This window comes from Anabrus simplex, chromosome 2 (genome assembly GCF_040414725.1).
Source record: "Anabrus simplex isolate iqAnaSimp1 chromosome 2, ASM4041472v1, whole genome shotgun sequence".
In the NCBI taxonomy this organism is placed as follows: Eukaryota; Metazoa; Arthropoda; class Insecta; order Orthoptera; family Tettigoniidae; genus Anabrus; species Anabrus simplex.
Window position 1 is genome coordinate 371,779,038 of NC_090266.1, and position 23,311 is coordinate 371,802,348.

Genomic DNA, 23,311 nt, shown 5'->3' on the forward strand with positions numbered 1-23,311 from the left:
AGGAGATTCCAAATACCAGTTTTTACGTCTGTAACATTTTACGTTTCTGAGATATACTGTAGATATAGTCTTTCTAAAAATTCACCACAATTTGTCACTCCTGTTTAACCCCCATTCATTAGATTTTCCAAAAACAACAAAAATAAATGTTTCTGTATTTTTAAAGGAGATTCCTTATACTAACTGTCTGGCCTGTACTATCTTCAGTTTCTGAGGTATAAGTATCCTCATTAAAGACATTCAACCCCTTATTCACACTTTTCACCCCACCCCCCTTATTGGGATTTACAGAAAACAAAAAAATACGTGTTCTTTTATTTTTAAAGGAGATTCTAAATATCAATTTTTACATCTGCAAACTTTTGAAGTTTTGAGATATAGATACACTAATTTTTAAACTACGACGCCCCTTTTCTAAAAACAATTTTTTTTTTTTGCTAGGGGCTTTACGTCGCACCGACACAGATAGGTCTTATGGCGACGATGGGATAGGAAAGGCCTAGGAGTTGGAAGGAAGCGGCCGTGGCCTTAATTAAGGTACAGCCCCAGCATTTGCCTGGTGTGAAAATGATAAACCACGGAAAAGCATTTTCAGGGCTGCCGATAGTGGGATTCGAACCTACTATCTCCCCGATGCAAGCTCACAGCCGCGCGCCTCTACACACACGGCCAACTCGCCCGGTTTTCTAAAAACAAAAACAAAAAAACATGTTTATTTATAAAGGAGATCCCAAATACCGACCTTCAGGTTTGTAATATCTTCAGTTTCTGAGATATAAGGATCTTTATTAAAGGCATTCAACCCACTTTTCACTCCTTTTCACCCCTCCTATTGGGATTTTCCGATAAACAAAAAATACGTTTTTCTTTATGTTGAAAGAAGATTCTAAATACCAATTTCTACGTCTGTAAACTTTTACAGTTTCGAGATACAGATACACTCATTTTAAAAATTCACCCCACCCCCCATTATTTGGATTTTCCAAAAACAAAAAATTGTGTGTTCCTTTATTTTTATAGGAGGTTCCAAATTTAAATTTTCATGACTGTAACAGCTTCAGTTTCTGAGATTTAAGTACCCTCATTAAAGGCATTCAACCCCTGTTAAACCCCTCCTATTGGGAATTTCGGAAAAATAATACGTGTTTCTTTATTTTTAAAGGAGATTTTAAATACCAATTTTTACATCTGTAAACTTTTAAAGTTTTAAGATGTAGATACACTCATTTTAAAAATTCAACCCCCCCCCCTTTTCACCCTCCCATTATTTGAATTTTTCAAAAACGAAAGAATACCTGTTTCTTTATTTTTAAAGTAGATCCCAAATACCAATTTTCAGGTCTGTAATATCTTCAGGTTGTGAAATATAAGTGGCCTCATTAATGGCATTCAACACATTTTCACCCTTTTCCACCCTTCTCATTGGGATTATTCGAAAACAAAAAAAATACGTGTTTCTTTATTTTTAAAGGAGATCCCAAACACAAATATTCAGGTCTGTAATATCTTCAGTTTCTGAGATATAAGTATCCTAATTTAAGCCATTCAACCATTTCTTCACCCCTTTTCACCCCTCCTATTGGGATTTGCCAAAAAGCAAAAAAATACGTGTTTCTTTATTTTTAATGAAGATTCTAAATACCAATTTTTACATCTGTAAACTTTAAAAGTTTCGAGATATAGATACACTAATTCTAAAAATTTTCTCCCTTTTCACCCCCATTAATTGGATTTTCCAAAAACAAAAAAATACGTGTTTCTTTATTTTTAAAGGAGATCCCAAACACAAATATTCAGGTCTGTAATATCTTCAGTTTCTGAGATATAAGTATCCTAATTTAAGCCATTCAACCATTTCTTCACCCCTCCTATTGGGATTTGCCAAAAAGCAAAAAAGTACGTGTTTCTTTATTTTTAATGAAGATTCTAAATACCAATTTTTACATCTGTAAACTTTCAAATTTTTGAGATATAGATACGCTAATTTAAAAAATTCACCCCTTTTCACCCTCCTATTAATTGGATTTTCCAAAAACAAAAAATACGTGTCTCTTAATTTTTAAAAGAGTTCAAAAGTATCAATTTTCTGGTCTGTAGTATCTTCAATTTCTGAGATATAAGTATCGGTATCCTGATTAAAGGCATTCAACCCCTTTTTCACTCCTCCTATTAGGGTTTTCTGAAAACAAAAAAAAAATACGTGTTTCCTTATTTTTAAAGAATATTATAAACACCAATTTTTACATCTGTAAACTTGTAAAGTTTTGAGATATAGATGCACTCATTTTAAAATTTCACCCCCCTTTTCACCCCCTTAGCGACAGAATATCCAAAAATCCTCTCTTAGCGAGCACCTACATCTTAATATGAATGTATCCCTAAAATTTAATTTCTTTATGTCCAGTAGTTTTGGCTCGGCGATGATGAATCAGTCAGTCAGTCAGCCAGGACAAGTTATTTTATATATATAGATTTTATTTTAAAAGCATTTAAAAGCATTTTTATTTTAAAAGCATTATGCTGGGTAGTGGTGGAGAGCTTCGTATTCAATCACAGTCGAAATCACTGCTGCGTTCCCTGCAAAGTGTGTTCGTTCTCTTGCTTCACTGTGACGTATGCTTGCTACGAAAGCTGCCCGCATTTACGTCAGACCAGCCCGGCAGCACTGGGCTAGCCTCCGCGGTAGCCCACCTGAGCACCTCTGTGCTAGATGAAGAGGTTCAACCCATGGTCTCCTTCGTGTACTATGGGTACTTTTCTGGGGATGCGGCTTTTCGTATATCATCACTTGTTATTAGTTCATAAAAGTAACCGCAGATGTAGTCACAGTTACATTTGTTAGCAAATATTTGACATTTCATGTCTTCAAGTTGCCTCTTCCTGTTTTCCAACAGTTCATCAGTGAGATGGATCTTTCTGCACGTCATGCTGATATCCCAGGCAAACTCAGCATGTATTCTACAATTTTGAGGAGATTTGGAGTATTAACGTCACAGTCTTTGAGAAAAACTGAAAAGTGTGTCCCATTTCTGTCAGTTCGAAGAGTTTCAATTCATCAGATATGTCAGATTTCAAATTAAGGGTCTTATTTACTGAAGTCTTTGCATCGGAAAACAGCGATGCAGTCAATAGATGTGTTACACATGACGCATTTGATTAGAGATGTCCTAAATCGAAACATTTCACTTCGAAATCACCGCAGTTTACAAATTGCTACAAAATATATCGATAGAATTGTCGCTGCAAAACCTGTCTGTGTCGGTGTGACGTAAAATTTTGTGTTATCTGCAATGCCATGCCAAAAGACATGGGATAGCGGTATTTAAAGGAAATAGTTGGTTGCGCCACCGTACTGTGACGCTGTGAAAGTGCCCAGATATAACATGTGTGATCTGACATTGAACAGGACGAAATCTGTCTCATGGACTGGCTTCCTTGTGGATCTCAGCCAAGTTGAAAATGCGTGGATCCAGACAAAGCGCGTCACCGAGCGAGTTGGCCGTGCGATAAGGATTGCGTAACTATGAGCTTCCATTCGGGAGATGGCGGGTTCGAATCCCACCGTCGGCAACGCCGAAGATGGTTTTTCGTGGTTTTCCATTTTCACATCAGGCAAATTCTGAGACTACCTTAACTAAGACCACAGCAGCTCCTAACCATTTCCCATTCTTGCGTCGCCGTAAATCTTCAATGTGTTAGTGCGACCTTAAATTACTAGCAAAAAACAAAACAAGCAAAGAAGAACAAAGCGCGTCATGAGGGAGAACTGGCCTGACTCCGCCCCAGTATCCCAAAATGATTTTTTTTTTTTTTAAATCTAGCCCTTGAGGTTTGTGAGGAGGTTGCCCAGAGAGCGTGCGATGTATTGCTCGTCTCATGGCTTCCGTCCTCGCAGACTTCAAGCGGTTATCGAAACAGAAAGCCTTTATAGGAGTACTAGTCGAGCTCGCGGGGTGGTTCGGATTCCACGTGAAAATATATGTTCCGGTTGCTGCTGTCGTTAACTCACTACGGTAAAATATTCTTATTCCATAAGGGCTCAGTTAGCCAACTCGTCGACGGCATCGTTCGACGGTCAGTAATGTGAAAACATAATTACCGTACGTCGAACACACAGAAAAGGTAGAGACTTGAATTCTAACCCTAACTTACAACTACAATATCCGACACTCCATCCGTTTTCTCAAACCGAAAGTGATAACAAATTTTTCTAGTTAGTGGTAAAAATAGTGTCCCGTGCTCTGGATGGATACGAACAACTGCAATTTGCACCCTGTCGCCCATCTACAGCGCCTCTACCAACTAAGCTACTACGTCACAGTGTCGAAACAGGTCGCATAACTTCCACTTAGTGACGACTTACGTTAATAACGGGTTTATCGGTAAAATAGCTGCTTCTTTACCTCCTAGAAACAATGTTTCTGCGCTGTTGGTTGAATATGTATTATGCGTCGATCTTGAAATCGGATCTCATTGAAGTGCACACGCCAGATACTACGCTTGTTTCCATTCCATGGTCATTACCGCACAGGTTTACCCTGATTGGTTGGTCGCTAATCTGGCGGAATCTTCGATTTTAGCTAGGGGCCAAATTTTGTGCGCACAAAAATTGGCCGCCAAAGAAATATTTTGCCCCTGTGGGTGGGAGACGCACATGAATACACCCACGGTATCCCCTGCCTGTCGTAAGGTGCAACTAAAGGGGGCGACCAAGGGATGTTTGAATTAGAACCATGAAATTACTTGTGATTAGTATCATCCATGGGTCGCCTTTACTTGCGAGTAGTACTACTATATTACTCAATAGGTTTTTGATTAGTAGCAGCAGAGAGTGGTTCACTGTGGGTTTCCAGTACCGGTGATTAGTATCACGATATGCGGAACAGCATGGGCTTACGTTACCTGTGATTTGTACCATTAAGTGGGAAACACCACGGGTCTGTTTCGTGTCTGATGTAATTTATTTCTTCTGCTTTATGACAATGCGGTTTATTTACCAGCTTCGGCACTACCTCAAGCTGTATTCCATTGCCATCCCTATACTCCTCCCCGTGAACTATTTTGTTCGCGACTTCAAAAGAAAAAACTTATTATACATTGAGCCATCGGAATATTCCTTCCACCAATCTAGTGTCTAAAATCTAGAATCTAAAATGAATTTACATTCAGAAACGTGGGTCTGTGTATTAATTTTATGGACGTAAAACATGTTCAGTTTTTCTCGAGCCTTCCTTTCTTCTCTTTGGCCTAATAGCCTTACTTTTATTTATATATTTGTACCCATATTTAGAAGAGAAGTGTAACGAATGTGGTATTCTAATTATTCCAAACTGCTGATTCGCAACTGTTTGTCCTCTGCGCTCTTCAGAGGACTGAACGCCCTAAGATGCACACATCAAGAAAGGTTTTGTATAACCTCGGACGAAAGTTACCGACTCTTTACGAAAATACGAAAGAGACATACACATTACCATATCTACGTTATTTATTTCCCAACATAACAAATGAGAGACTCTACAAAAATACAGCTTTGCTTTCTCAATATGAGTTACTGAAGACAGCACAGCACACATCAGTTCCTTTAATACCGGGTAACACGTCCCGTAGCATTGATGCATGCCTGAATTTGTCTTGTTATGCTGTCCACCAGTTCATCAACGTATTGCAGGTCCCAGTTGTAACAGTCTTCTGTAGTGAATCGGCGTAGATCTCGCAGCGTGTTAGGTGAGTCGTGACATCCATAAACAGTGTTGTTTAAATTATCCCACAGATGTTCGATAGTGTTCATGTCCGGGAACACGATGGCCACTTTAGACGAGTGATATCATGATCACCCTGATGGATTATCAGAAAGTCATTAACGAGAACCGCACGATGGATGCGCGCATTATCGTCCATTAAGACAAATTCTTCGAAATGCTGGCAATACGGTGTTACTACGTGTCGGAGGATATCTTCCCCGTCAATCAATCAATCAATCAATCAATCAATCAATCAATCAATCAATCAATCAATCAATCAATCAATCAATCAACCAATCAATCAGTCAACACTGATCTGCATTTAGGGCAGTCGCCCAGGTGGCACATTCCCTATCTGTTCTTTCCCTAGCCTTTTCTTAATTGATTTCAAAGAAATTGGAAATTCATTGAACATCTCCCTTTGTAAATTATTCCAGTCACTAACTCCCCTTGCTATAAATGAATATTTGCCCCAGTTTGTCCTCTTGAATTCCAACTTTATCTTCATATTGTGATCTTTCCTACTTTTAAAGACGCCACTCAAACTTATTCGTCTAATAATGTCATTCCACGTCATACAGCCGCCGCGAAACTAGCCTTGTATGACTGGGAGTGGTATACGGTGGTGTCACGTCAAGTCATTCCAAAACATCCGGGAACCACCACCTTCCTGCACGTGCTGGACAGCGTGTCTGAGACTTGAAACCTGATCAGATACCCCATGACGATTGTTAGGAACAATGATTTTGTGGCATAAACTTCGGTATAAAAGACTTCATGCCAATTCTGAAGAGACCGTTAGAATAATGTTCGTAGGGGCTCCGCTGTCCCCTCGCGAAGAAAGTAATAGTATACGAAGGTTGGAACTTAAATAGTGGCAACTATTTATTTACAACAGATACAAAAGAGTTACATGTTAGCAACCTTTACTGTCCTTCAATGTAGTCGCCAGCGTTGTATATAACCCGTTGCCAGCGATGTGGAAGCCTTAGCAGAGCCTGTTCTATTGATGGTGCGAATGGAGCGGTCTACTACCTGTCGAATCTCTGCAACAGTTCTGAAGCGAATGCTCATGAATCGTCTGATTTCAATCACTGTCCAGTAACGTGACAAAAGCATGCACTACTTCTTCACTCGGACGACCTGCCCGATGAATGTCCGCCACAGTTTGCCGACCATCGTTGAAGGCTTTTACCCAACGTGCCACTGTTCTGTAAGGCAATACAGATTCCCCGCAAGCCTCTTGATGTCCTTGATGACACTGTCGTGCTGTACGACCTCTGGCACATTCAATCTTGATCCAACTCAGTTGTTCCTGTTTTGAAACCATAGTGACAACGTTACGTTAGACCGCTAGCTCACACGTGACTGTTTCTCTCGCTTGTGCGCACGCAGGTGATGTGGGAAGGGCGAGTCCATTTGGTGTGAGGTAAGGTAGGTACGTAACCAACGTGTGCTGTCAGCGACAATATTAGATTCCGTTGCATAGCGTCTCCACACCAGTGTTGCCACTATTTAAGTTCCAACCCTCGTACATATAGCCTAATGTAACTCTGCACGGAAATGATCAGGGCGATTTTGTAGAATCAGTCGAAGTAGGTTTTTTTTTTAACAGTTTGTATTTTTACCATTTGTAGGCCTACGTAGAGGAATTGCCACTTGATTGCATCTAGCAGCAGTTGATTGTGTTGAGTGTATCACGACACAGCTGTAAACAAATGCTTGTCATTGCCGTCTCTCGAAACACGGTGACACGCTCTTCAGAAAAAAACCTGCAGCAGATTATTTAAAAATAATACAGCAACGCAAATTAATACCGAAATATCATATTTTTGTTACAACATATTTTGTAATGCTGTGTAGTGCACCTGAGATCGTATTATCTACAAATTTTGCTGTACATTTAATTTTTGTCACGCATTTATTCGACAACAATGTGTAATGCCAATAAGAAGTTTTTGTAGTAAAAATCAACTCATTTTCGGACGAGCTCTCTTCTCGTGAAGTTAATAATAGGCTTATCAGTTGTACGATTTGACATTTTTCAAACTTTATTTGAACCTTTTGTGATGTATATTTATTCGTATATTTTTCTGTGTTATAATCGAATTAACTATATTTATTATAACCGAGACTTCGGTGTCCGTTACAGAGTATAGTTCTGTAGTTACTGAAAAATAAAACCGTTTAAAGTTAAATACGAACATCTCAGTGGCACATGGTTGGCAGTTCAGGAGTTTAGACGTTAAACCACGCAGGCAGTCAAATAAAACTTACTAAACATTAGTTAATAATAATCTTGCAATAACGAATAATCCCGTTGTTCAGATAACTTGACAATATATTTCTTTACTTGTACGTGCTGTTGTTAAATTTATTGTAAGTTATTCATAGGTTTTACATTTGAGGGGTGCCCGAATTTTTATTTTGGTGGGTGGGCCCGCATGGCATTCGTTAACCGAGCAAGTGGCTGCGCTGCTTGGGTCACGTAGCTTATCATTTTATATTCGAGAGGTAGTTGGTTCGAACGCCACTGTTGGCAGCCTCGAAGACGGCTATTCGTGGTTTCCCATTTTCACACCAGGCAGATGCCGGGGCTGTGCCTTAATTAAGGCCACGGTCGCTTCCTTCCCACTCCTAGCCCTTTCCTATCCCTTCGTTGCCATAAGAAATATCTGTCTGTGCGACGCAAAGCAATTTGTAAAAAAGAAATAAACACTGCCTCCCTTTGGAGCATGACGTACTGCCTCTAGGTTGCGGTACGTGCCGGTGTATGTTTACAAATATTTTACGGGTCGTCCTTCTAGTCTGCATAGGACATGTCAAGATTGCAACACGATTGAATGACACACAGGAGTGATGACCTGTTTTTTAGGTGTGTGTATATCACTCATTCACGAAATAAATTGCTGGAAGCAATCTGGTATACTTAGCAAAAGGACACGACAGTGTATCTCAATGGAATCCATCATGTTAATTATCTCCTAAACGTGTTCTTAAGGAGTATTTTATCGGAGTACCTCAAAACTTTTCAAGTCTGTAGAACTGGTCTTAAAGATAAGAAGTCAGCACATAAGGAATATCAGTACTGCTTTCCAAATTACAGAATTTCTTATTTTTTTCTCTCTGTCTACCCACTGAGGCTGGGGGATGCAGACGAAGAATACACCCATGGTATCCCCTGCCTGTCGTGAGAGGCGACTAAAAGGGGCTACCAAGGGATGATTGTATTAGAACTATGAAACTACTTTTAATTAATACCATCACGCGGGGAACACCATGGGTCGCCTTTACATGCGAGTAGTACCACTATAATAGGTACACAATACGTTTGTGATTAGTAGCAGCAGAGAGAGTTTCACTGTAGGTTTTCAGTACCCGTGATTAGTACCACTATATGAGCGACACCGTCGGTCTGCGTTGCCTGTGATTAGTATCTACTATATGAGGAACACCACGGGAATACCGGCGCCCATGATTAGTACACGTAGGTGAGGAACACCATCGGTTTGCGTTGCCTGTACGACGTACAATACTTGAGTTGTACCATCATGTGTGGAACACCGTGAGTCTGCGCTACTTTTGATTAGTACCCCAACATGACAAATACCATGGTTCTACTTTACTAGCGACTTGTACCATTATGAGGGGCCGTTGACCAGGATTTTGGACCCCTTCAGACAACAAGCATCATCATCATCATCATCATCAGGATTGTGCCTTAGAAGTGGTCCCTTGGTCAGTAATACTATTTTTATGATAGGTTTTTGGTCGGTTCCACTGATTGTTTTTAATTATATCCATCCATTCATTCTTCATGACATTTTTGATTTTGGTCAGTGGATGATTTTGAACTTTTAATTTGTCATTTCATTTCGTACCATTAGGGGCCGATGACCTAGATGTTAGGCCCCTTCAAACAACAAGCATCATCACTATTTTATCGAACTTCAGAAGGATATCTTACTACTTATGATATAATGCATCTCTGAACTGTGAAAAGATGTACAGACGGATTCACGATTATATGGAAATGTTTTCGCTGGCTCAGTTATTATACTGTTTTCTCTTGACGATAATAATTGATTTTTTTTTCTCACAATAATTGTAATAAATACAACGAATTCAAGAAGGTTAATCACCGGGCGAGTTGGCCGTGCGCGTAGAGGCGCGCGGCTGTGAGCTTGCATCCGGGAGATAGTAGGTTCGAATCCCACTATCGGCAGCCCTGAAAATGGTTTTCCGTGGTTTCCCATTTTCACACCAGGCAAATGCTGGGGCTGTACCTTAATTAAGGCCACGGCCGCTTCCTTCCAACTCCTAGGCCTTTCCCATCCCATCGTCGCCATAAGACCTATCTGTGTCGGTGCGACGTAAAGCCCCTAGCAAAAAAAAAAAAAAAAGAAGGTTAATCCTTGTCCATATGCACGTTAATTACTGTACTCTTGTTAAGCCGAGCTCGATTTACTCTTTACCAAAAATTGTGCCCTATTTTGCAGTTCATTATTGGGTCATATTTTGGAATGTCGAAATCTTTGTGCTTATGGAATTCGCTTTATTACTCTCCAACCAACTGCATCGAAGTTGCTATAAACTTCCGACAGTAGACATCGCATCCATGCTGCAAGACATTCTATTTTCACTATAGCCTCTAATTTTGTTAATTGTTGCTTCTTATAAATATGGTTTAATTTTTGTAACTAGGGACCTCTTTGGCATTTTTTTTTTATCATCGCACTAACGCATGTAGGAGGTACGCGACGCGATGATAGAAACACTCTAGGTCTGGGAGGGTAGTGATTGTGCCTCTTTAGGTACAGCTGCAACGTTTGGCTGATGCGAATACATTGATTCAATGAAAAACTCATACACCACGATCACTAGTACCGGTATGCGTTTATTAATACAAATGTGGACGATAACTTACTTTCGTATTGTATGTGTGGGACAATATAGATGTTTATTGAGCTACTAAGTCACCACAGGCTAATCAGCGTAACCCAGAACTTAGCAACATATAACAGATTCTTTGTTTACAGGGTGTCTCAAACGTTTTGGGTCAAATTGAAACAGGTGATAATGGGCCCACAACCGATTATATTGAAATACGGAGCCAGTAGTCTGAAAAGCATATTTATTTTGTTATGGACACACACAGCGTACGCCGCATAACAACATAGTAGCTCATAATTGTTCTAAGTGACGACCGCCAGTCTCAATGCATGCATGGCCACGGCGCATGAAGTTCTGCCGCACTCTCTTAAAGGTCCCTGGTGTCTGTTGTACCAGAAGACAGGCAACTTGGACCTAGCATGCAAGTCTTCATACCGAGCTCGATAGCTGCAGTCGTTTAAGTGCGGCCAGTATCCAGTATTCGGGAGATAGTGGGTTCGAATCCCACTGCCGGCAGCCCTGAAGATGGTTTTCCGCGGTTTCCCATTTTCACACCAGGTAAATGGTGGGGCTGTACCTTAATTAAGGCCACGGGCGCTTCCTTCCAACTCCTAGCCCTTTCCTGTCCATCGTCGCCGTAAGACCTATCTGTGTCGGTGCGACGGAAAGCAACTTGCAAGTCTTCATATGTTTCTACGGGTGTTTCATACAACAACGACTTTACGTAACCCCAGAGGAAAAAGTCCAGAGGTGTGAGACCCCGCGATAGCGCTGGTCATGGGACGGGACCTCCCCTTCCAATTCAACAACGAGGGTACGTGTTTTTCAGGTGCTCGTGGACATTAACATCGAATTGGGCTGGTGCATCGTCGTGTTGAAACCACATCATTTCTCGGACAACAATAGGTACAGTCTCCAGGAACTGTGGCAGCACATCTCGCAGGAACACCAGGTAACGTGGACCATTCGAACAAGGAGGGAGCAAATAAGGTTCTATTAGGTGATCTTGGGCAATTTCCGCCAATATGTTGATAGAGAATCGTTGCTGGTGGCCTTCGATGTGGGTGGGGTGGGGATTGTCCTCACTTCAGACATGATTGTTGTGGCTGTTGAAAACACCATCACGGGTGAATGAGGTCTCATCCTTGAACAATACAAACTGTACAAAGTTCGGCACTACAGCACTGCGGTGGATAATTCATTGACAGATGTGAACGCAGGGCTCAAAATCCGTTGGTCCCAATGCTTGCAAACCATTATGAATAGGGGTGTAATACCTGTCCCGCCAGTAATCTCCACATTATATCCTTCGAAGTATAGGGACCGTGCGTATAGCGAGTGCTGCCATCTGGTGGCTTAATCTGAAGTAACTGGTAGGAGCGGTAGGAGAATTTTTCACCATCGAGTTAATGAATAGTGTTTTTTATTTTACTAGCTGTAAGTCTTTGACTGTTCACATTGCTTACTGAGGTAGCCTACGTTTTGATTAGGTTCTTTCAGCATATTCTCTAAGCATGAACGAAACTCATAGTACCGTACCAGTAAACGAAGTAAATGTCACGTGAACTATTCTGTGTACGGTTGTAATTACACCTACTAAAACAGCCCACCAGGAACGATTTTTTCTTTTCCAGCCGCAGCTGCCCATAAGATCAGAAGGGAAGCATGGATAACATCTTTAAATCGTTCAACACTTGATGGAAAACCGTAGGTTCCTGCCGATAATTCCAGAATCTGCATCCGACACTTCATTGATGGAACACCTACCAGAGATCCTGATAGCCCTGGATATAAACCTACTTTGCATATGTTACCAGGAAGAAATAATGAGGACGAAATACAGAGGAAACTGACAGTCAGGTACAAGAGGAGGAAAGGGAGACAAAGTGAAATGCAAGAAAACATGAATTCTGTTCCTGAATCACAATTTCCCCAACATTTCTAGTATAGGTATTCAGACTGATAATTTACCATTTTCATATGACCAGGGAAATGTAAATGTACTATTTTGTAATTTCTATTTTACCCAGTGATAATTCAAAATGTGATTCAGAAACTCTGACCATTTTACACACGGAAGTGTTAGACAGACAAAACACGTACGGAAGCGCTGCGACGTAGCAGAAAAAATAGTTGTAAGGTAGTAAAGTATGTATCCATATTATTCTCTACAAGTAAAATATTTCGTACTTTTTCGTAATTTACCGCAGATTTTACACTTTATTTGAGTAAAAACTATTATTATCTTCCATTTGGGACAACTAATACCGTGACATTTCGTGGATCGGATTCGTTCACTTAACCAAAGGACCTAATTAAGATTTTTAAAAATTCTTACATTGATGTTAATATTATATGGGGGTTTGACTAATATTTCTCTCTCTCAAACATAAACCAGATACTTCTTTTGAAAGTTTTTCATCCACCTGATATATATGATGACTATCATTAAGCTCTCTTCCTTTCCTCAAAGTAGAATTCCTAAAATACTGAGAACTCCACATAATTTTCTGAAAACCCACAAGGATAACAGCATTCGACATACGGTAGCTGATTAATTCAAATTATACGTATTCACAACATATTTCAATAAGTAAACAACGACAGCTGATGTTATTCTGGTGTTTCTCCTACCGATGAATAATCGTCTCTTCCGCTAGGGGCGCTGCGGTCGAAAATTTGTTGTTACGCACGGTCCCTATACCGGGCGAGTTGGCCGTGCGCTTAGGGGCGTGCGACTGTGAGCTTGCATCCGGGAGATAGTGGGTTCGAATCCCACTGTCGGCAGCCCTGAAGATGGTTTTCCGTGGTTTCCCATTTTCACACCAGGCAAATGCTGGGGCTGTACCTTAATTAAGGCCACGGCCGCTTCCTTCCCATTCCTAGGCCTTTCCTATCCCATCGTCGCAATAAGACTTATCTGTGTCGGTGTGATGTAAAGCAAATTGTAAAAAAGAAAATATAAAAAACAGCTTTGTCCAACCCGTCCGGCCATTATACTGGACTGGAATTCTCTCGGAATTTCCCGCCGGTAAATCATCAGGCAGTGATAGGTGTCTAATTTTAGTTAACTTTAAGTAATGCTAAATGATATCAATAAATGACCACTCGAATAATTGCTGGTGAAGGATTACCCTAGCCCGCAATACATTCTATACTTTGCGGGTTTCACAGAGTTAAGGAGTTACATCTTTACGTAAAGATAGCGGCGAAGTTGAACGATTAAAAATGGCAGGCGTCTATCGGCGAACCTGCAGTTTCTACCAAACTTGTGTAAACATGTTCCTGACATTCCGACTAAATTTTACAAATATTATATATAAATCTGGATTTAACTTGAAAAATCTGAATATCTGCATTTAAAATGGAAAATCTGAAAATTAATATTCATTATATAAAATACACACTCGTCGAACCTTGTACTCACACTTACTTGTTACCTGCTTACTTACACATACGTTATTTGAAGGGCGCCATCTGTCACTCAGTACAGCAATAATATAATGAGACTCTTGACTATCTCTAGGGTGTGGGGTAATAAGCTTACTTTTGACAACATACCATATAAGTTCTGGGAAAAGGAGATTGGCGTTCGGTTTCCCCATTAATTTTGAGGTTAAAATATTTTACTTTCAATGAAATAAAACTATGAATTCGTTTGATAGAACAATATATATTCTTTAAATAATATATCAAAAAATAGTGAGTCTTGTCGCGATAAAACAGATGAGAATGTGAAATTATGACATTGCAACTGAAAGAAACTAGGCATGAATTTGAATTCTTCTTGACCGGACATTTAACAATTTATACGAAATATTTCCCTCACTTATTCACTTGACTGTACCTTCAACACTTTTAGTGTAATTACGACGTATTCCTTTGATCTGGTGTTTACTGTAGATGTGTCACGCCTAACTTGGTGATACATCCTTGTGACTGCTTCTTCTCCATCTCATCTGACTTCTTTGTAAGTCAATATGGTATTACCTCTTGGTAGGTCCTGGGTTGCCCTCTCTGACTTCATGGTAAGCCCTTGCGTCCGTGTCTTCCACCAAGTGACGGACCAACCATTTGGTCTCACTCTCTCAATGACCAATAATGGCTCACTGAGTCTTCACCATCTCTCGTTCACACTGGTTGACTGACCAACTAAGGCCTCTTGATCTAGTAGACTACTTCACTGTACTGCAGCCGTATAACTAATGACTGACGCTACAATATGCACCCACCTTATATGGACGTTGGTTGACACAGCTACGTAATCTCCAGAAATAACCATGACATACTCCCACAACGCGGCAAATATTACATACAGTGGTGAAATAGCCCTGCGGCGGCCGACTCGCTGAGCGCATATTCTAAATAAATACAATGTCGTAGCCATGGCGCGGCGATGACTTGGCAGAATCGCCACTAATCTTGCACAATGTCCCAACGTCACATCCAATCTCTGATATATACAACAATTCTCACTGTACAGGTGTTTAATGATAATCTACACATACGTATATATGCATATATCTAAGTACAATCTTGCAAGGAACAGGCAATTGCAAAATCGAATTGAATAAAACGGATAATTACAATAATAGTAACAATATCACAGATAACATAATAATACGGACATAATAATAATAATAATAATAATAATAATAATAATAATAATAATGATATTAATAATAAAATACAGATATCATCTTGTAACGGGATTTGAACCGTTACACTTGGTACATATGACTATCTGAAAAGAAAAAAAAATCCTGTGTGGGTTAGACTACACCAGCACCCGTACGGTTGGGGGTTGGGAAGAAGTGCCGTGTAAAAATCATCGAATAATATTTTGTCGGATTCATACTTTTCGAGATTGCTGAGATGAATTGTGACACACTGGATGCCGTTTAAGTCCAAATTCAGCTTCCGTCGGCATGGGAGTCAGAAGGGTTGAACAAGAAAATGTTCAAAATGGCCGCTATTAGTGTTGAATCCTCAATTCTGTGTTCGCTAGGCTTATTGGTGACCGTACCAATGACAGTTGGAATCGTGTGCTTCATATAATATATAGTGCGACGCGTAAATACGTACAATTATCACGTAATTTTATTCATTATTTGAAAGGGCCGGCTACTTCCCAGGCATTGTGGGCTTCAACAAGGACAAATATCCACGCGTAACAAACTAATCTAAAACTTTTAATTAAACACTCAACAATAACTTTAACACGACAAAGTATTTCGTAAAATATCAATTAACGCCACAATAAGGAAATCTACAAACATTCACTTGACACAAAATTAACTGGTAATATCTTCTTTTTCTACCACTTTTTCCACATCTGTTGGATCGCGGGTGCGAACTGCACGTACATGTAGATTTGACCCTGTATTACGGCCGGGTGCCCTTCCTGACGCCAACCCCCTATGGAAGGATGTAAATCACTATTGCGTGTTTCTGTGGTGGTTGGCAGAGTGTTGTCTGAATATGAAGAGGGGAGTGATCGGACTTACACAAACGCCCAGTCCTCGAGCCAGAAGAATTAATCAGAAGCGATTATAAACCACGACCCGACCGGGAATCGAACCTGGGACCCTCTGATCCGAAGGGCAGTACGCTGACCATTCAGCCAACGGGTCGGACAAACTGGTCATATAAATCCTAAAAATAGATATTCAAGTAAGTACCCGGCCAACGCATGGAGCAATTTCATATCAAGACAGGTTATTTCACCTATTCATAACGAATTCTGCGCAGCATTACGCGTCCTCTAGTAACCAATTAATTGTTTTTTGTAAGTATAAAAAAATAAGTTAATTTATTTTGTATCTCAGTATGAAATGTGTACGTTTTATACCAAAACCAAGTCTAAAATAAAGTAACACTTCTTTTTGTTGAATCCAAATAAACAAGCTTTCCCCTAGTTGATGACTTTCATTTTGACGTACTGTATGTATCTTTGCTCACAAAGTCAGAGTCTGTGATTATCGTGCCCGATGATCGCTGAATATCTACATTTGTAGGCTACCTAATTAATTGTTACTCTAAATACGTGCGCATTGAATATAGAACTGGTACTCCAGGACCCGATATAATGTGCTGTGTCAACATTTACCTGCGATTACTAGTACGCCCCATTTTGGTGCTGTCATTGGTTTTTGGGGTTTCCTCATAACCGCATAACCTTTGGTGGTGCTATTTGAGGATCCAACCAGCCTCTGGGCTGATGACCTAACAGACAGGCAGTTTAGTAATAGCGTGGGAAAATACCACACATGATACCCGTCAAATATCCTAGCAGAATTTCAAACACAGGCCCATAATGGGTTGTAGTTAAACACAGTCGACTACAAAGGTATGTTTCACGCATTACCTGTCTGTAATTTCACCTCCAGATGGCTTTCTTCCTCGTATTGAGTCATTGGAGGAGAATTATGAAGCAAACTCGTTAAAGAATTTCAAGGTTATCGCACACGTGTGTGCTCCCTGGCGCCTTCAGGACAGGTGATTGTATGTAATGAGTCATTTAAGGACGTGTGCTACAATATGGTACGGACATCAGGAATGAATTGCTCATAACTTTAGCTTCAGATGTTCGTCCGCATTCGTTTGTTTCTTTGTTCAACCGTGCGGCTGACTGACGAATGGCTTAGCTTCCCGCCACTATGTAGCGAGCGCGCGCTCACTGGTGGGGTGTGTGTGTGTGTGTGTAAATGTATGTGTGTTACGTAATATCCGTGTGGAGCCAGCCGAGAGAGTTCAGTTGAGTTGAGATTAGGCCGGACCGGGTTGGGTCCTACTACTTACTGCGCACACACAAAAATCGATCGGTTGTACCAGGGTGTGTGGAAGGGCATTTGCTACCAACTCATTGCGCCGCGCAGTTAACGTGGATTATGTTTGCCGTTTAAGAAATTCCTAACTCACGGAAGTTGTTACGAATGCAGTAATACACAAGTGTCGAGTGTAGATTGTTTTCCATTGTCACGTTTAGTTGAATATGGAAAGAATTTGTGAATGCTCCATTCAGAAACATTGCGTGCGTGGGTGGTGATGGGAACATAGCGGAGCGTAAGCTGCTTCTCGTTGCTGTAGTGGACTGAAGAGACATGTGAATCAAGAAGTGAAGTGGTGATGAAGATTACTCAAACAGTAAGTGATTGAGTTCGCGAGTAGAGGAAAGACTTGGCCCCACCCTAGCTGTTCATGCCGAGTCGCGCAGCGAGACTAGCAACTAACAGGCAGGCAGGCAGGCTGGCAAGCAAGCCAGCAAGGAGGCCCCAAACCGGATGTGGCGGCTAGGCCGTGCGTGCGAGCTGATGCGGGATTACTTTACTGCTGTGGTAGCGCGTTCGTTGCGGCCTTCATACGAGCTAGAGATGGCGTCTACTCCTAGATTATATTTGAGAAAGAAGCATTTCAACAACTGCTTGCCTTGGGATCATACTTAATGAAAATATTTATAAAAGTTGCCTGTTTGTCTCTTTGCTTCTGCAAGTTATATCGCCTCAGTACAAAAGCTTGTTGTATTCGTGTGTGAGTGTGTGTGGGTGCGCGCTGTGAGGCTACTCGAAGATGGCGCTGTGGATAGCAGCCTATTGATGGCGTTACTAGGCTTTTCCACACGTGTTGAACACACGGACGACATCTCAGCTTTGCCGAACGTGAAACTTCTTGTGGGTGTGTTTCTGAATCGCTGTGTCTTCACAGATTTATGTTCTGATGGACAAATCCTACAAATTAGCGGTGGAGAACGACCCGGAGAAAGGTGAGGAATGTACTTGTTAGCTTGTTCCCTCAATAAATTAATAATTTCTTCACGCAATTAAGTTGGCATTGTGAAATTTTTTATTTTTGTAAAATATTACTGAATGTCACTTAGAAAATAATCATGCAACACTCTATAATTGTAGTTCTTACTCTGAAGTCTGAAATGTAGGAAATTTAATAGTGCTGTGCTTTTGTTGCACATCATGTTACCGTATACATACCTATCCGCCTACTTTTTAGTGCGTGCGTGGTTATAGTTGACGAACGTAATTCAGGTTGTTTTATTCAGAAAGGTTGCCTGTGTCAATTTGGCCGTTGACTCCGCTTTATGAAGCTTCAGAAGTTTATAATTCTGGCTTTTCGTTGCTAGGATGAATATATTTTGTTGTGTTCCTGTATGTGGCAATGTTAGTTGTATTACTAGGTCATTCATAATGTATGATAACCGTTGAACATCTCTGTTGTGTTTGTAGGTTTCTTTTGAATTTATGACCAATTTGTAATGTCGTTTGTATTAGTGATGACTGTAGTTTCCATTGCTTAAGATTTCATTTGTAGTATTAGCCGTGTCTGTTTTCTTTCTACTGGCTGTAGTAATCACGGATGTCCTTAGTGCTGTTGATTTGTAAAACTGCAATTACAATTATATTGGACTGACACGTTTCCTTTAGTGGTGATTGTATAATATACATGAACGTGGTTTTGTGCATGGTCTGTTCTTAAATATTTTTATATACCCTCAGTTACTATCTTGTGAACCGAGAAATTAGAATTTTTTGCGTTTGTTTTAGGCTTGCGTGATGTTATGGTGTTCGCTTTCTGAAGTTATATTTCATATTTGTGGACTAATGTATTTTCATATAGCCTACTTATATTTTCATTCTTCACAGTTCCTATACGTTGGAATAGAAGCTTTTGATTTTAGACCCCCGAGGAGTTCCACAGGAAAGTAATTTTCAATCTCTGTCGTAGGCTTAAATCACTTGTGATTTGTTTAAGGATCAGGACGTACAGATGTTTGTTTTCGATGTTGATAGATTGTAATGACTGAGGAAGAAACACAGAGAAGTAAAATATAGAAGCATGGGATTTGTTTGCATGACCTGTCCCACTTGCATGCTGCATGATTATTTATTCAGATTAATTTGCCAATAGTGTTATGGCTTTGTATATTTTCACTTTCGTGTGTGGCAATGTTAGTTGTGTTACTTGGCCATTCATAATGTATGATAACCGTTGAACATCTCTGTTGTGTTTGCAGGGTTCCGTTTTACGGTTTAATTCGATATATATCCTATTATTCGCAGGGCCTGAAGACGTTTCTGAAAATTCGTATTTAATGATATTAAATTTCAGTATATGTTAGTTTTGACATATGAAAATGTTGAGACCTTTTCCGTGATTCAGGATATGTAACATGCATAATTGGCTTGCCATTAATCCTTTTATTTGGTGTTTCCACTTTATTTCTACGAATTGTAAGTCATTAGTATTTTAGAGTGTAGCTGTATAGATAGATGCCCTGTGAATTTTTCAGGCGTTCTATAGAAATTAAGTTCATCCCATGTCATTCATTAGATCCCTTACCTAGTTTATATTATGCCGTGTACGTGAACAGGGATGCTAACGTGCAGATCACTTGCGTACGTGGGAGTTCGAGCGATGGCCAACAGTGAATTGTTTAGGCGGAATATTTCGATATGTTGCCCGCCTGACAGCAGCACTGAGCCAAGCTCATGCCCGCCATCTTTATGTGCAGCCACGTGGTTTGAGGCCCTTGGTAAACTGGGGGTGAAGTTGAGGAGTGTTAAAGAATGCCATGCCTTGCCCTATATTGCATATTCCCTTAGTTATCCTACAGAATTGAAGATTCCTAAGAAAGACGACTAACCGGTCTTTCCTTGGAGCTTCTTTGAAAGTTAATGGCGAAAATTGACTTCTGTCAGGATATTGATCTTTGGACCTAGACACGTCATATTTAAACAAACTGCCAAGATCTCGACTTGTATTTTCGATAAATATTCTTAATTGTGTCATGCGAATCATATTACATCTCATTTGGAATGAATTGTGTAGAAACCATTATAATCGCAGCGGGTAGGTGGGAGGGGCCGCAGCCTCGTAAAAGCGCGCGTTTTCCCCTTTTTTTCCTGTGCAGTTCTGCTTGCGTACTATTTTGTCTCTTCACAGCAGTTCTTTCATTCCTGTTCCTTGTAGTTTGGTCGTTTCAAAATCTGAATATTGCATTCGATTTATCCCCATTCTCATCAGAGAAACGCTATGGAATGCAATCGGCCCTGTACACTTTAATAACTTAACAAGTACTAACGTAAGACTGGGCGTACGTGGGAATGGCGGTGTATTCATCGGGCTTACATGCTTGTAGTCGATGCTTTCTCTTAGGGATCGGGGTTGTGAGACGGTGTTTGATGCATCATATCTTGAGTTTAACTTCGAACTTCATTGAATGATTATGTTTAAGGACCCTGTCCCCAAATACGCCTAATTCTTATTTTACTTCGACCTGAAAGTGCATATTTTGGACAATTTTTATTTGTTAGCTCATATTTCCATAATGTTGGGAGTCTATATTTTGATTGCATTACTTAACATGCTTGCTTAGCAATTTGTTTTAATGTTATTATCGCATACAACTTGTACGACTTTATAATGTGAAGGAAAAAGTTATATGTTGTTTTGCTTGCATAAAATTGATTCACAATTGCCGGTCTACGTCAAGTAGTTGTCTATTCCACACTGGGATTTCGGTAGTTCATCTCAGCAATAGCGAAAGTTTTAATGAAATATTACGTCAGTGGGTAATTCAATGTGTATCCCTAATTTCTTTATTTGCTAGTACTGTTTCGATTTCAGACACATTTTGAAAATCATTAACGAAAATTATTTGGGGTGGATTATGTCATTTTTAATCATATAATATTGTTAAGGGCAGATTTGCAAATGTATTTAGCGATTTCTTTTTTGGTCTAGGCCTAAATATCCAAGGTGTATTAATCCTACTTGGGTGATAAAAGCCTAAAAGGTTCGTGTTTCATCAGATGTCACGTTCTTGGAGAATTGAGCTTAACGTCCAGTCTTACAGCAAATTGAGTCCAGTTTCTAAAATTACGGGCATATGCTGTTGGACTAATTGTGATTTAATGTTATTCGTTCGTCTTTCGAGTGTTTTCCGTTCATGTTTGCGGACAACTATCGGACAGATGTGTCCTTGAGATCCCTTGAGCTGCTTCCTTGTTACTTAATCCTTTTCTCAGACTAGAAACTATACCTATTCTTTTCTCTGTGCTCTGTTGTCTCCAGATCTATCTTCGTAATTTTCCTATAATGATGGTAATAATATACTGTAATCTATCGTCTCTGTTTTTAACGATGGGTTTCGTAATTTACGGGTGTTTAAATCCCTTACATTTCGCTAGTGGACTCGTAAACTGTTACGGTAATAAAAAATCTCACAGGGATAATGGACTGTGGCTGTCTACATGTTGAAATATATTTATATCGCTCATGGGCTAATGTAGTGGCACAACTCAAAAGAGATAAGGTCTGAGGTAAGTGAGTTTAAAGTTTCTGACGGACCGCGGACAATAATTAAATTCTTCTGTAACACTGGCGAAACTTACAGTGTGTTACTATTGATGAACAGAATGTGCCACAAGACTGCCGAGCTCCAGGTGCAAACTGAGAAGCACCAGAATTGCAGCGAATATAAACAACAGAGGGGAGAATGCAACAGCGACACTTGTTGGTTGAATATTGAAATACAAGATATGCCGCTGTTACTGCCGGAATGAAGACTAATCTACAATGTTCGAGAGCTCATTAACTCCAAATTCGTGTTTTTTGAGTTGTGCCACTATTGCAGCCCACAAGTAATATATATATATATATATGTTGCTTAAATAGTGAAAATTATGCATGTGAAGAATTTTTCTGTGATTTCCATATATAATTTCTTGACGAAACATGAAAAGAAATATTACTTATTGTTTACTGATTACAAATTACATGAACTTAGTGGACATTTTTAGTTATAATATGTTTATATAAAGTGTTTCACCTGCTACACATTTAAGAATTAATTTCATTTTGATATCTATAGTAAACCGTCCATGGCTATGACAATGTAAGAACATCAGAAGTGTGGCCTTCATGCAGTGAAGAGCTTGTGTTGTGTGGAAATAATAGTACAATCTACAGCCAGGATAACATCACCATTAAATCGTGCATCCATATCTAAAAATACCATATATCACTGCAGATGAAAAAAAATCAATGTAAAAATGCTTTCCTGCATGCTAAGTGCGAACTTCATTACTCAGGGGGTGACAGTTGTTGGAACTAAAAAACTGTTGCTCGATGATCAATATTGTGTTTGAGAATATTTAATTTTAGCGATCTGTGTTGCTTACCTGCTACGATTTATCCAGTGAAATGAGTTGGCATGTTGAAAAATATAATTTTTTATTTCCTTCTGAAAATAGATCAAACCGTACAAGATATTGAGCAATTTTAGAGGAAATTAATGTTAGTCTAAGTAAAAGGTGTGTTAAATCAGCCAGGAACCACTTACCAATAGCCCGGGCTTGTGCCTGAGAAATAGTCACTGAATATTGTTTATAACCTGGGCTTGTGCCTGAGAAACAGTCATTGAATATTGTTTATAAGTTCTGATAAAAGAAAATTCCGTAGGATGATGTTATCGAATCACAGTCGCAAATTCTGTGATAATCCAGATCAGTTTTTCGTCTCTTAGACTTCAGTTTTGAAGTGCTTCCCTGAAGTGCTTCCCACCTTTAAAAAGAAAAATCCGGAATAATTATACGAGAGATGACCGTAAGTGTAGCTCCTATACGAACAGTCTGAACGTGAACAGTTCTGATTAACAGCTCCAA

At 39.8% G+C, this 23,311-nt stretch overlaps 1 protein-coding gene across 5 annotated transcripts in view; it reads left to right on the forward strand.

Moving 5' to 3' along the window:
• The window catches only part of LOC136864144 (serine/threonine-protein phosphatase 4 regulatory subunit 1), a 1,196,145-nt gene that overhangs the window by 723,795 nt on the left and 449,039 nt on the right, over window positions 1-23,311 (forward strand). For 2 of the 5 annotated variants that reach the window (XM_067140780.2, XM_068226184.1), the window contains exon 1: window positions 17,969-18,396. The exons of 2 other annotated variants lie outside the window; for them this stretch is intronic. In XM_067140780.2, coding sequence (XP_066996881.2) covers window positions 18,230-18,396 — 167 coding nt within the window. In that variant the 5' untranslated portion in view covers window positions 17,969-18,229. Of the gene's footprint in view, window positions 1-17,968; window positions 18,397-23,311 lie in introns of those variants that run through there. One more of the 5 variants, XM_068226181.1, reaches the window with a different exon arrangement.